General features: G+C 37.1%; 1 protein-coding gene across 6 annotated transcripts in view; it reads left to right on the top strand.

Moving 5' to 3' along the window:
• ASAP1 (ArfGAP with SH3 domain, ankyrin repeat and PH domain 1) overlaps positions 1-12,699 on the top strand; it is a 161,226-nt gene that overhangs the window by 86,217 nt on the left and 62,310 nt on the right. For all 6 annotated transcript variants that reach the window (XM_075085825.1, XM_075085821.1, XM_075085823.1 and 3 more), the window contains 3 exons: positions 3,855-4,000; positions 10,920-10,994; positions 11,354-11,403. In XM_075085825.1, coding sequence (XP_074941926.1) covers positions 3,855-4,000; positions 10,920-10,994; positions 11,354-11,403 — 271 coding nt within the window. The remainder of the gene's footprint in view (positions 1-3,854; positions 4,001-10,919; positions 10,995-11,353; positions 11,404-12,699) is intronic.

Raw genomic sequence — 12,699 nt, 5'->3', positions numbered from 1 at the left:
TTCCATTCATAAATGCAGTTTGGCTCTGACCTTGGTTATTTTTCCTCTGGCTACCCACGGAACAAAGCTGTTCTATAAGCGCAACATAAAAATAGTTTCAAGTTGATCAGGATTCTGAATCATGACTTTTTTTTTTTTGGACTTAACCAGATATGCAGAGATAATTCTCAGTAATTTAGATGTTCTTCAGGTTTCTTTGGGTGTAATTTAAGTATAAATAGTGACTGAAAAAGTTGTGTTTGTGTGTTTTTATTCTATAAACTATTTAACTTTTTTTTGTTCTTCATTGTTTGCAGGATAATGTATCTGAACAAAACTGTTTAGATAAAGTGAATCTAAGGCTTTAATTCTAGTGACACGTCTTCTAGCTCCAGTATGTAAAGGCTGTTCTTTAACCTCTCTTCACAGTATTTGTTCTTCAGTTTCCTTACTTAATATGCACAAGTAGACATGAATTTCGCTGGGTTCAGAAGCACATGCTAAAATTTTGGTAACAGTTGAATGGGAAATAAACATAGAACTTAATGACTGTTGTGGGTTCAGTGAAAGAGTACACATTCTTTGTATGCATTGGGAATTAGATCCGTCTTCTCTCTTCGTCCTGGGAAAAGTTTACCACAGGGTGACTTTAGGCATAGGCAAACTCAGGTGATGGCCTGGGGCAGCAGTACAAGGTGGATTCAGCCCCGGGAGTCCTTAAGCCTGAGGCTCTGCAGTGCTCTGGGCCCAGAGCATGAGTGTTCCCTGCTTCTGGTGAGTTCTGCTGTGTAGCAAAAGGCTGCTGTAAGCTGCTGTGGCTGTTGTTTCTTCCTCGGTTGCTGGGATTTGTGTCTTCAGATGCATTTGTATTAATTCCTCCTCTTAACATGTAATCCTCAATATATGCGTTACAGCACAGAAGTGAGGGTTGCCACAACATTGCTGTGCAATGTGTCCTACCAGGGTTTTCTGAAAAACAAAGGCAAATTCTGTGACGAGTGTTTCTCAAAGTTAGAATAATTAAGTTGGAAGGGACATACAATGATCATCTAGTCCAACTGCCTCCAGTTGAAGGTGTGAATTGTGGAGAAGATGCATTTTTCAGCTCAGAAAATAACACTGCTGTGTCCAGTCTGGTACTTCATACTACATCTGCCATTCTGTAGAGAGGTCCTCAACATAGGCTCAGGTACTGGCTGCTTTGCCAGATCCCATCAGGGTGGGGAATGGTTAGTAAGGCCCTTTTCCCTGCTCGTAGCCCCTTTGAAGGGAGCTGCCTTTGTCAATGGGAGCAGGGCCTGTGATTCTGGCATCTCTCGGAGAGCTGCTGAAGGAGGAGGATGTCTGTCTGGGGAAGCTGTTCTATTTTCGTCACAGTACTGAGCTTTGTTTATGATATTGAGAAGACACGAGCCAGTTCTAGAAGGCAAACGTTATCCTTTGTATGTGCTGCTGTCAGTGTTCGTGTCTCCCTCTCTAGGGTTATTAAAGTCGTTCCTACAGTACTTGTAGCTAAGGAAGTAAACATCAAGTTGTGCACGTTATAGCTTTCTTTATGCAAAGGAAGTTCTATTAGGATACCAGGAAGTAATTTCTGTGTTGGCATGTGGCACCTACAGGGAGACTAAAGCATGTACTTTGCTCTAAGCATGTTGGTTTTCATATGTTGCATTTCAGCATAGGCTACGTTGCAGATTTAGTTTTTCATCTATGTGCCTTTAAGGTCAGGTAGGGAACTAACCTCTTCAACAGAAAATATTTCTTCTCCTTTTACAAGACTTACCTTGATACTTTATTAAACTTTCAATTTTTACATTTCTTTCACTGTAGTTGAATTTTGTGTGTCTATGTGTGGTAGTTACAGAAGTATTCCATTTACATCATAATCAAAGCCTCGTTTCTAGATTTAGGTGATTTGAGATCTGAGATTCTTGAGAATTTCCTATATATTGTTCTAGGACAATGACCTGCTTCCTGCTTCCTCTTCCTGACTGGGAGTTTCTTTTGACTTTCCACAGATAAAGGAAACGGTCGTCTTCAGCTCTTTTTCACTTTCTTTATAAAATTATTCTTGAAAATGCTGTATGAAACAACACAGTGCTTAAAATCAAAACGCTAGAAAGTATGGTGGGGTTAAAGTACTTCACAGGCAAGGACAGGGGTTCCATGATCCAGCAGATTTCTTTCTGACCTTGTTCCATTATCCTTCCTTTTCCTTCAGCACAGTAGGGTACATTTGAGCTTTATTAGCTCAGGGCTGCATAAGCCAAAGCTCCTTCTTAGATAAAGTCTTCTGTGTATATTTATGCAACAGCTTTTACATAAAAACAGAATGCGAATTTTATTACTATATAGTGGTTTCCTTGGTTTTAATGCTAAGCTATTTGATTAAAACCGTATGCTTTTGGAACAGTTTTATTAAAGACAGACTGTTTGAGTTACAACCCATATTAACATATGATTAAATATTTGGCCTTTTGAAAACCTCAGTGTTAATGTTTGATTTTTTTAGGATGTAACTTGTCTGATGTGTGGGTTTTGGGTTTGGTAAATAAGCATTGTGACTTTCTTTGTCTTCTGATAGATTTTCACTTTTTTTGTTTGAGCTTTAGTGCATTTTTGTTTTGAGTGCCCGTAATACCTTAGAAGTGTTACTGTTTAACTCTTCATCAGCTCTTTGTTACTGTTAAAGCAGATTCATACATTGTAGGACACTATTCATAAGCCTTGTTTGAAACTTATGTCTTCCCATTCCGCCCCCCCCCCCCCCCCTTTCAGTTTTCTCCCTCCCCCCTGCTGTGTAATTCAAATGCTCTCAGGCAATATGACAACTTGAAAAATATAAAACTTGCAGGTCTTTGCGGGGAAAAACATGGTACCTGTTGGCAACTGTTCTCTCTTTTTCTTCCCCTCTTTGATTGCATAGAATTTGTTCTAGTTGGAATAGCTCTGTGGTTTTGTGTTTGTGGCTTACAGAAAAGACCATAGTAAGACTAGGAAACCCATTAAAGTGAAATGTTGATTTAATTAATACCAACAACATTCCTCCAAGAGAGATGGAGGGAATAAAGTGTGTCCCAAAGGGCTGTAGTAGCAACTTTTCTATTTAAAGATGCTGAAACGGCGGTAACGAAAAATGTGCAAACAGATGCCAGAAAGGAGAGTAATAGAAACAGGAAAAACATTTCAGGCACAATGGTCTGTAATTCAGAATTTCCTTCATCCATGAGTTAAGGATTTTGCTCCCTTTCACTGGCTTCAGTTTCATCTTCTTGGTTCTGACCTCTCTGTATGTCCCATTTTCTATTAATTATGTTGAAACAAGTCTTTGGGTATATACCAACATACCTTCCATTCTGTGCGGTAACTCAGCTTGCAAAGCAGGTGAAAAGGAAATCTTTGTAAGACATGTTTCTGCTTTTAAACTTGCAATCAGATTTAGACTTGGTCTCCTTAGTTTTATATCTGATACTATTAACTTATTTGCTCTGCAAAAGTGTCCTAGATTACAATTAAAAAAAAGTTTGCATTGCAGTAGACAATTATAAATTCCTATGTTGTTTATGAAATGAGCAAATGTACTTATATTGTTTGACCTTTATTGATCTTATTACTTTATTAACAACTCCAGAGCTTTTTTCATAGATGTATTAAAAATTCAAGTCGCTGATTTAAAGGAAGCATATATATGTCTATTGCTAAATAGTTGTTTTTAATATTAAAAATTATTGTAATTTTCAGTAAATACGTTAACTTGTGGCTTTTTTGAAAGTACTGTTTCAGTTGGTTTGTCACTACATTGCAGTATGTAAGCTTAAAATAAATAATTGACTGTCTACAAGAAAAACTTCCTGATTCTTAATTTTTCTTTGCAGATCATGTTCAAAACGAAGAAAACTATGCACAAGTACTAGATAAATTTGGAAGTAATTTTTTAAGTCGGGATAATCCAGATCTTGGCACAGCTTTTGTAAAATTTTCCACGCTTACTAAAGAATTATCAACGCTGCTGAAGAACCTGGTGAGGAGTTTCAAGCTTTCTTAGTTTTTTAATTTTTCCAAAAATAAAGTACAATATAACTTCATGATCCAGATGACTGGTTTTAGGGATGCTTTCAGTTTTCTTTCAAAACCCAACCCAATAATTGCTGCAGAGTTTATCTCCAAAGGGTGTTATTATGCACTTGCTGTGTTTGACTGTTAATTGGCAGTTAAGAAGAAAAAGATAAATGTTGAGACATCACTTGAGGCATCATTCTCAAGTGATTGACGGTGTTATATATCTCTTCTTATGGACCTTAATTTTAATAATTCCATGACTTGAAGTCTTTCCAGTTAAAAGTCTAGTACCATTAGTTATGGCGCTTTTGTATTACCTCAAAAAGAAATCCTTTCACTTCTTTGAAGAAAAATAACGATTTGGGGAGTGTGCTTGAATGGTGTTAATAGTCCATTCTCCCTGTGGTATACAAAGCGTCCACTGCTAAAATATTAGGCTTATGAAGGTGGTTTAAAGGTTTGTCTCATCTAAAGTTTGTCTTAGACCTTTTATGTCTGAAAGCTGGATCATAAAACTGTAGTTGTAGCAAGTATCTTTGAATCCTGTAAGTAACAAAGACACATTTCTTTTGAAATTATGATTCATGGGTTTGTTGATAGCTGTTGTATTCAGAAAGTGGTAGCTTCATTTTATGTTTTTCTTATAGTTGGGCTTATCTCCAAGCTTTTTGGTATGTAAAGTATAAACAATGTTACAGGCTTTCATTCCTAGAATCCCCAGCACAAGCACAACTGCTCTAGGTCCCATCGAAGGTCCATGCAGCCAGTACCCTGGCTTTGCCAGTTGCCCAAGGGTGAATCTTTAGGGAAGAATGTAGGAAGAGAGCAAACATTAGGGATAACACCTGTACTGTGGTCATGAAAACAGTCTTCAGCTCAGAGACATTGGAGCCGAGGCAATATCATTTGTTTTGTAGTCCTTATTAGCCATTACTTCCATGAATTTGTCTAAGGACTTCTTGAATGTATGCTGTGCTTGGCACAGAATATAGTGGATTTATCCGGAGTGCTAAAATGAACTGCTCTCTGTAATGTCAGTTGTATTTCTTTTGAACCTGATCCTTTAATTTGTTGTTCCCTGATACTTATATCTTACAAGAAATGTAAGAATTTCTGTATTTTTCCAAGGAATTTACAGATAGCTATCATTCTTCCTTTCCCTTCCTGTATCTACTTTTGTAGCTGAGCCTTAGTTATTGCATAACTTGGATTGTCCTTGTCGGTCCTTTGTGCATCCTCCCTTAGTACAATTATACCCTTTCCTGAAATGAGACCAAATGTGAAGATGGTTCTGTTTCTTACTCCTTTTTCTGAAGGCTGATAGCTTTATGATTACTGAGCATTGAGCTTGATGTTTTCATGGGATTCTGTGTTGTAACTTCAAGGTATTTTTCCCTTGAGGCATTTTTCTTGATGATAGTTATTTCATAAGCATGATTCTGTACACAGTTTTTTTTCCTTACGCATCACTTCACGCTTTTCAGCGTAGACTTCAATCTTTAATTTCATTCTTTCAGTGATGTTAAGGTTCTTATGCAACTGTTCATACCTGGCTTTTGCTTTACAACCCAGACTAGCTTAGTATCAGCAGACATTCTCACCTGACTCCTGCACTCCTCTGACATTCACTTATAAGTATCTGCCCTCTGTATCACGGGCCCTAACAATGCTCAGAATGGGCCATCACTTCTGACTTCTCCTGCTTGTGCTTATGCTGCCTTCCAAGTCTTGCCTCTTCTTCATCACCTACTTACTCATCTAAGGATGATCACACTTATCCTAATGAAGCTTGCTTTATTGAAGAGCTTTGCTCCAGCCTATTACCTGGATCATCCTTTGTTTTAGTGTTGGCAGTTTTTAAAGACCAGTAGGTATGTGAGGGACCTGCTTTCTGTCATTCTGGGTTATTTTGCCCTCCTTTAATCTTAATTTAGCACACAATTAAAAATAAGTATTTTGAAATGTGTGTTAAAGTGCAGTTTGAGGGCAGTTTGGGACTAGAACCCAAGTTTGTTGGAAGCTCTCTGGACCTCATCATTCCTAGCAGGGCTTCCACAGAAGTGTTTAACTTCTTTCAATTGGCAAACAAGTGGGGCTTTTTTTATTTAAGGCAGTGCTGATGGAGAGGAAAAAGCTCTTTTAACTTAAGAAGCCACAGTCATTCAAAACAACATTATACTATTTCAGCTAGACTATGAAGCATTTTCCATCTAAATTCTTGTTGACAGCATATAAGATATGCTATTCCCTAATTAGCTTCATTCAACAGTCTCAAATAGACAAGAAGCTTATTTTAACCAATGTCTCAGTTTTTTAAAACCACTTATTTTTCACCTTTATTCTCTCCAGGATAATTCTGCTTTGTTGACCCACTGTAGTTCTTAAGCATCGTCTGACTAGTACAATTAGATTGAATTAATACAAATTTTTTATAATATTGAAATAGAAGTTGAGGTCCAGTTAAAAAACAACTGAGAGGAGGACTGTATAATGTCACGGGTGAAGACCCACAGTAGGTATTGAGGCTTATGTTAATAAAACTAATTGGAAAAAATGGCAGTAGAGTATTAAGACATGAATGGCAAGTTAGTAGGCTTTTTTACATAGAGCAGATTGCTACTGCCTTATTTTAAAAATGTGCAATAAAATAGTGAATAGTCTTTAAAGACAGGAAGACAAATAAGGAATAGAGCTACACAATAGGCAACAAAAAACTTCAAAAATTTGCATCTATTTTTATTAAATCTTTTTAATTTTAATTATGATTCATTAAATAGTTTCCTATGAATTCTGATATTATGCATACTTTGTGAGAAGGTTACAGAATAATTTATTTCCTTCTGTATGAAGGAATTCCAGAGTGATCACTTAATTGCTATGATCACTTACTATGAAGAAAAGCCAGCAACTTTTATTATATATACAACTCTTGAAAACCATCATTTTGAAATGATTGTTCTGCACACGAGGTCAAGAATAAAAGCATATCCATTAATCATCTTAACAAAAACAAGTCAATCGTTATGCAAATTCTAGTGTAAACTGTTGATGTTATCACTAAGCATAACATCTGAAACTTAAAATGTATAAATATCATGTTCTATTTATGAGTGGTTTGGGGTTTTTAAAGATAGTATTATAAGAATGACACACAATGACCACTTCTGTAACATTTTGTAAAGGTAATTATGTTGTGATTGGCCATTGTCAACATCGGCCTAGGTTTTCAGTAATCTGTGAATGTCTCACCAGAGTCTGTTCCTCTGCTTTTTACTACTTCTACACCCTTTCCTGTTCCAGGTTTAATTCTTCATGAGATAATTCATAATAGTAGTTCATTAAAAAGCTGTATGAAGATCTGCGTATGTGAAACTGAGTGTGTCAGTATCTTTAAATTGATCTAGGTGAGGTTTTGGAAGAATGTTTGGGTCACTTGCAGATTACTTGGTGGTTTGGGGTGGTTGGGTTGTTTTTTTGTTGTTGTTTTGTTGGTTTTTGTGTTTTTTTCTTAAATTTTGCACAGTGCTTGGCTTTTTCCGAATGTTTAAAGCCTTTTTTTGGTTGTTTGGTTTTTTTTGTTTGTTTTTTTTCCCCACCTCCCTTTCCTATAAATGTGTTTGGCTAATCTTTGCAGGCAAATTATCTTCTGTTCATATCCCTCTTCCCCAAATTATCATATGTATTTCCATTGGTTTTTTTCTTTATTTTGCTCTAGATAAGGGACTGTTTTGCTTTCAGATGTGTTTCCAATTCATTTGGGCTACTGTTTTATCAAGTCTTGAACTATGTAATAAGTGATTCCAAAACCTTACCATATTGGAGTAATACGCTGTAATTTAGGGGTTTTTTCCTAGCTGACGTACTAGCTGGCTACTGTTCAGTAATTTCAAGCCAAGCATTAATGGCTTGAGTTGGTTGTCCCTAATGAATATACTTGGAAAAATGAAAAAAAGCTACAGTGCTAATACTGTTGTTCATGTCTGTCCTGATAACTGCTTTAAGTCTGCCATGTCCACCGATGTTGTAAAAAATGTGTTCTCGCTCTTTTTTACGAGCTAAGATGGGATTAAAATCTTTTGAATATTCTTTCTCAGAATTAATATTTGAGATACAAGCTTCAGTTAAGGTTGTTAAATGGAAACTGATTGAGATGGTTGAGAATGAAAACAACAATACCTTTTCTTTAATCTGTGTGTATATATCTATATAGTGTGTAGATATATATATATAGTAGGGTTTATTACCTTAGTCACTGGTGGCTTAATATTCATAATTCTTTTCCTCCTCCAACAAAATGGACATTGCCGGGGATTTTTTAGTTGTGATGTATTGAGATAAAAAGCCAACAGAGGACGAATTGCGAATAGGCATGATCCTCTATAAGTTCCCTGGCTCCTTTTATTTCTGTTAGGAAATAACATTGTGGGGGGAGTGTGCAGATGTTTAAGCTAAGAAGAAAGATGACCAGAACCTAGCTCTTTAAACGGAATCAAAGCTGAGACTATCTGTTACAAACTCCTTTAGTGAAGCCAGGTAAAGAAAAAAAATATATTTTGGGGTTTTTCATCACCAAAAGTGATGAGGTTGCTTTTTTATTTCATACAATTAATATTTGAGCACTAATTATGTTGTTGCAATTAAGGAAAAAATTTCTCAGATCTTGATGTTTTAAGCCATGAAAAACCTTTGCTCAAGGTATTCTAGCAGATGTCCTTCATCTTGCTTTGAATGCATTTTCAATATAAGATTTTGTGAATTTAAAAAATACAAAATATTGACACATGAAATAGTTGTCTAAATATCTTGAAGATGAAGATACAAGTGTGTGTCATGTTTTCTGAATTTGAATCCATCTCATGCTAAGAGTAATTATCAGTTATGATATCTGCAAGCTGTCCAAAAAGAACAAAACTTGACAGGTGGCTTACAAGTTATCAGGTGATAATTAACTAGTTGTATAATAACCTGTGTTCAAAAGATCCACCTTCCCCTCTGTCATGCTGAGACCCTAGTGCTTCCCAGAGGATAATATGTACTGAGCTGAGAACCGTGCTTTGGACTGCTTTGTATCTTCGTTAGAACAACAGGTGCCTGAACTGTGCTCAGGCTCTGGCAGCCCGGTTTGGCAGTAATCTCTGGGGAACCTGACAGAAATCCTTTCCACCCAGGATATTTACAGAACAAAATATATGGCAGATTAAAACCACTAATATGACACTTCCCTCCTCCTTCAGTTTACAAGCAGAGGATGTGCTGTCTTTCAGCCTTCCCATCATTCTCGCTATCCTTCCTTAACAAGGAACTGAAGAATTCATGGAAAGTTTTGGGGGAGAAACAAAGGGAGTAGGAGAAGCGACAGACTTTTCACATCTCTCTCATGTGATCGTGAATCTTCAGGATCCATACACACCATCTGTATTCAAATAGGAGCACAGCAGAAGTTTTCTCTATCTTCAGGCTGGCAAAGACAAACAGAACATTTCCACAGATATGTGATCAAACAGGCATGGACTTAATGGGGTGGAATTTAAACTCTGGAGAGTTTAAGCAGATCTCAAATTTTCACACTGGAAAAGGAAAGGAACAGTCTTCCCAAATAGTTGGGAATAGTCAAAGAGCTGGCGAGCCTCTTTGCTCATTTTGTTTGTGGTTGAATTAATGTGTGTCTTGCATGTTATCTGCCTGTAGTTCAACAGGTCCTTGCTTCTTGCTCAAGAGGCTGTAAGAAACATTTGTTCCAAAACCTAATTTGCTTCCTGAATAATTAGAGTATTCAAATGTTTGCTTTGAGAGACTGAAGATTACCTTGATGTGCTCTCAGAACTTTGCTTATATACTATTTTTAAAACTCTGGTTTTATATCACCCTAAATAAGTAAAGATTAATTGTAATGGTTCTATGTCTGATGCAAGTGAGTGCTTATTAATTCTTCTGAGACTTGAATTTACTATCAATTTAGCAATTTTGAGGTGATTGCAACTTCATTAGTGAAATTCAAAGACTTGTTGGCAGTAGTTTATTAAGATCAGTCCAACTGAGGCCAACTGTATGAGGTTCAAAAAGACCAAGTGCCGGGTCCTGCACTTGGGTCACAACAACCCCATGAATGCTACAGGGTTGGGGCAGAGTGGCTGGAGAGCTGCCTGGCAGAGAAGGCCCTGGGGGTGTTGGCTGACAGCCGGCTGAACATGAGCCAGCAGCGTGTCCAGGTGGCCAAGAAGGCCAACAGCATCCTGGCTTGTATCAGGAATAGCGTGGCCAGCAGGAGCAGGGCAGTGACGGTGCCCCTGTACTCGGCACTGGTGAGGCCGTACCTTAAATACTGTGTTCAGTTTTGGGCCCCTCAGTACAAGAAGGACATTGAGTTGCTGGAGCGTGTCCAGAGAAGGGCAACAAAACTGGCGAAGGGTCTGGAGAACAGGTCTGGTGAAGAGCAGCTGAAGGCATTGGAGTTGTTTATCCTGGAATAGAGGAGGCTGAGGGGAGGCCTTATCGCTCTCTACAACTACCTGAAAGGAGGTTGTAGCGAGGTGGGTGTTGATCTCTTTTCCTAAGTAACAAGTGATAGGATGAGAAGAAATGGCCTCAGGTTGTGCCAGGGGAGGTTTAGATTGGGTATTAGGAAAAATGTCTTCACTGAAAGGATTGCCAAGCATTGGAACAGGCTGCCGGGGGAAGTTGTGGAGTCACCATCCCTGGAGGTATTTAAAAGGCGTGTAGATGTGCCACTTAGGGACATGGTTTAGTGGTGGGCTTGACAGCGTTAGGTTGACGGTTGGACTTGATGATCTCAAAGGTTGTTTCCAACCTAAATGATTCTGTGATTCTATAATTGTTATAAACCTTTTTAAATTATAATATTATAATGTTTTTCTTTTTAGCTCCAGGGTTTAAGCCACAATGTTATTTTCACTTTGGATTCGCTCTTAAAAGGAGACTTAAAAGGTGTTAAAGGGGTAAGTGTTGAAAACTAACTTTTGATATAGGGAAATGTTTTCAGGTTCGTCTGTCTTGTAACTGTTTTCCATTCACCCATAAGATTATTTCTTATGTTGGCATCTAGTAATATTCTGTATGTAGTCCAAAGAACAAATTCAAAAATGGCATGACTGTGATGCTTCTTAAGACAGGATTTACAATTAAATTCTAAAGTTCCAGAAGAAAGCGATACTTTACAAAATTCGAAACCAGTATTTTTTATCAAGTGCTGTCTGAAAAGTTTTAAAAGAAAAAAATCTTTTGTTGGTATTTACAACTTGATAACTAGAAAGACAAAGTTTTAGAAATGTTCTAAGCCAAGTTTCTGTTTCCTAAGGACCTCAAAAAGCCCTTTGACAAAGCTTGGAAGGATTATGAAACCAAATTGTAAGTATTTTTCTTCCTCTTTCTTCAGTCTTCTTTATAATGTTCAGTATCTAAGCATTAAGTGAATTGTGGAGATTTCAGATGGCATTTACACATTCTTATGCCCTTTACATATAATGTATCGACAGTAAAAATTGATATTTATATGTTGTCCTGTATTGCAGAACTATGTTTTTGAGAGGCCAGAATTTTAGTGCATATGGTGTGAAGTCTAAGATATCTTCAGTTTTAAAAATCTTTTATTGCTATAATACCTCTCTTCTTTGGGTAAAGAATGATTAATGAAAACAGAAGTTTGGAAACAAGTTGTATCATAGTTGTAGAAATGTTAGTGGAATGGTTCAGGAAGTGATGGGCAGTTGCTTTATCAGAATTCAGGAGCTCTCAGGAGTGAATTCAGGTTTTGTATCCTTTTGTTTATTCCCATTTTTAACCCTATTCTTAGCTTTGTTTCACTTCTGTCTTACCAGGAGGAGAAAAAAGCAATGAAAGAAAAATTCAGGGCACTAGGAACTGCTGAAAACTTATTATCTGCATAATTTTCTGACCTACATACTAACTTTTGCCTTGAAAATTCGTTACAATATTAAATCTTTGAACCACTGAACTGGAAATTAGGTTATTACTAATCTAAGGCAAAAGGAGATTCCCATCCCAAAACTGCCCAATCATACTCAGTTGAGCATTCAGATTTACATGCAGAATTGGGTTTTTGTTCCCTTTTTAGTTATTTAGTTCTTACAGATACTGCATGTTTTGCAAAAATATTGAATACTCTTCTATAGCCAGCAAATCGGTTTAAAAAAAATTCTTTCTGCCTCTCAAGTTGCTATAGGTAAAATCAGGGATATCTTTGCCAGCCAAATGCCATTAAACAGAACTTAAGAGACAGATGTATCTTATACAGACTCAGTGCACTGAATCATCTGTGCGATTCTGTTCTGAATTTGGAAAGTTTGCGGAAAGATGCTCATGTTTTGTTAGTAGTTTTTTCTTCTCTTGTGAACAAGTTTCACTTGGGATTATTAAGACCAAGAAGATGTCCCTTACATTTCTGAGAGCCCCATTTCCCAGGATTTGTTCATGACCAAATATCAAGTCCGAGGTACAATATGAAGTTCAGAGGCACAGTGCTGAGAAGTGCTTTGTTCTGTATGCAAACATTATGCCCTTCCTAGTTGGAGAAAAGCGGAGTTCAGAAGCAAATAAATTAATCCTTTTTAATCTTTTGTGTTTTCCCCTGGCAAGGAGTGCCACTCCAATAAACAGACAGTACTTTGTCACCTGTTTTACACA

Source organism: Phalacrocorax aristotelis, chromosome 2 (assembly GCF_949628215.1).
Source record: "Phalacrocorax aristotelis chromosome 2, bGulAri2.1, whole genome shotgun sequence".
Taxonomy (NCBI): domain Eukaryota; kingdom Metazoa; phylum Chordata; class Aves; order Suliformes; family Phalacrocoracidae; genus Phalacrocorax; species Phalacrocorax aristotelis.
Note: the sequence above shows the minus strand (reverse complement) of the source record. Positions and strands in the feature narration are given on the sequence as shown.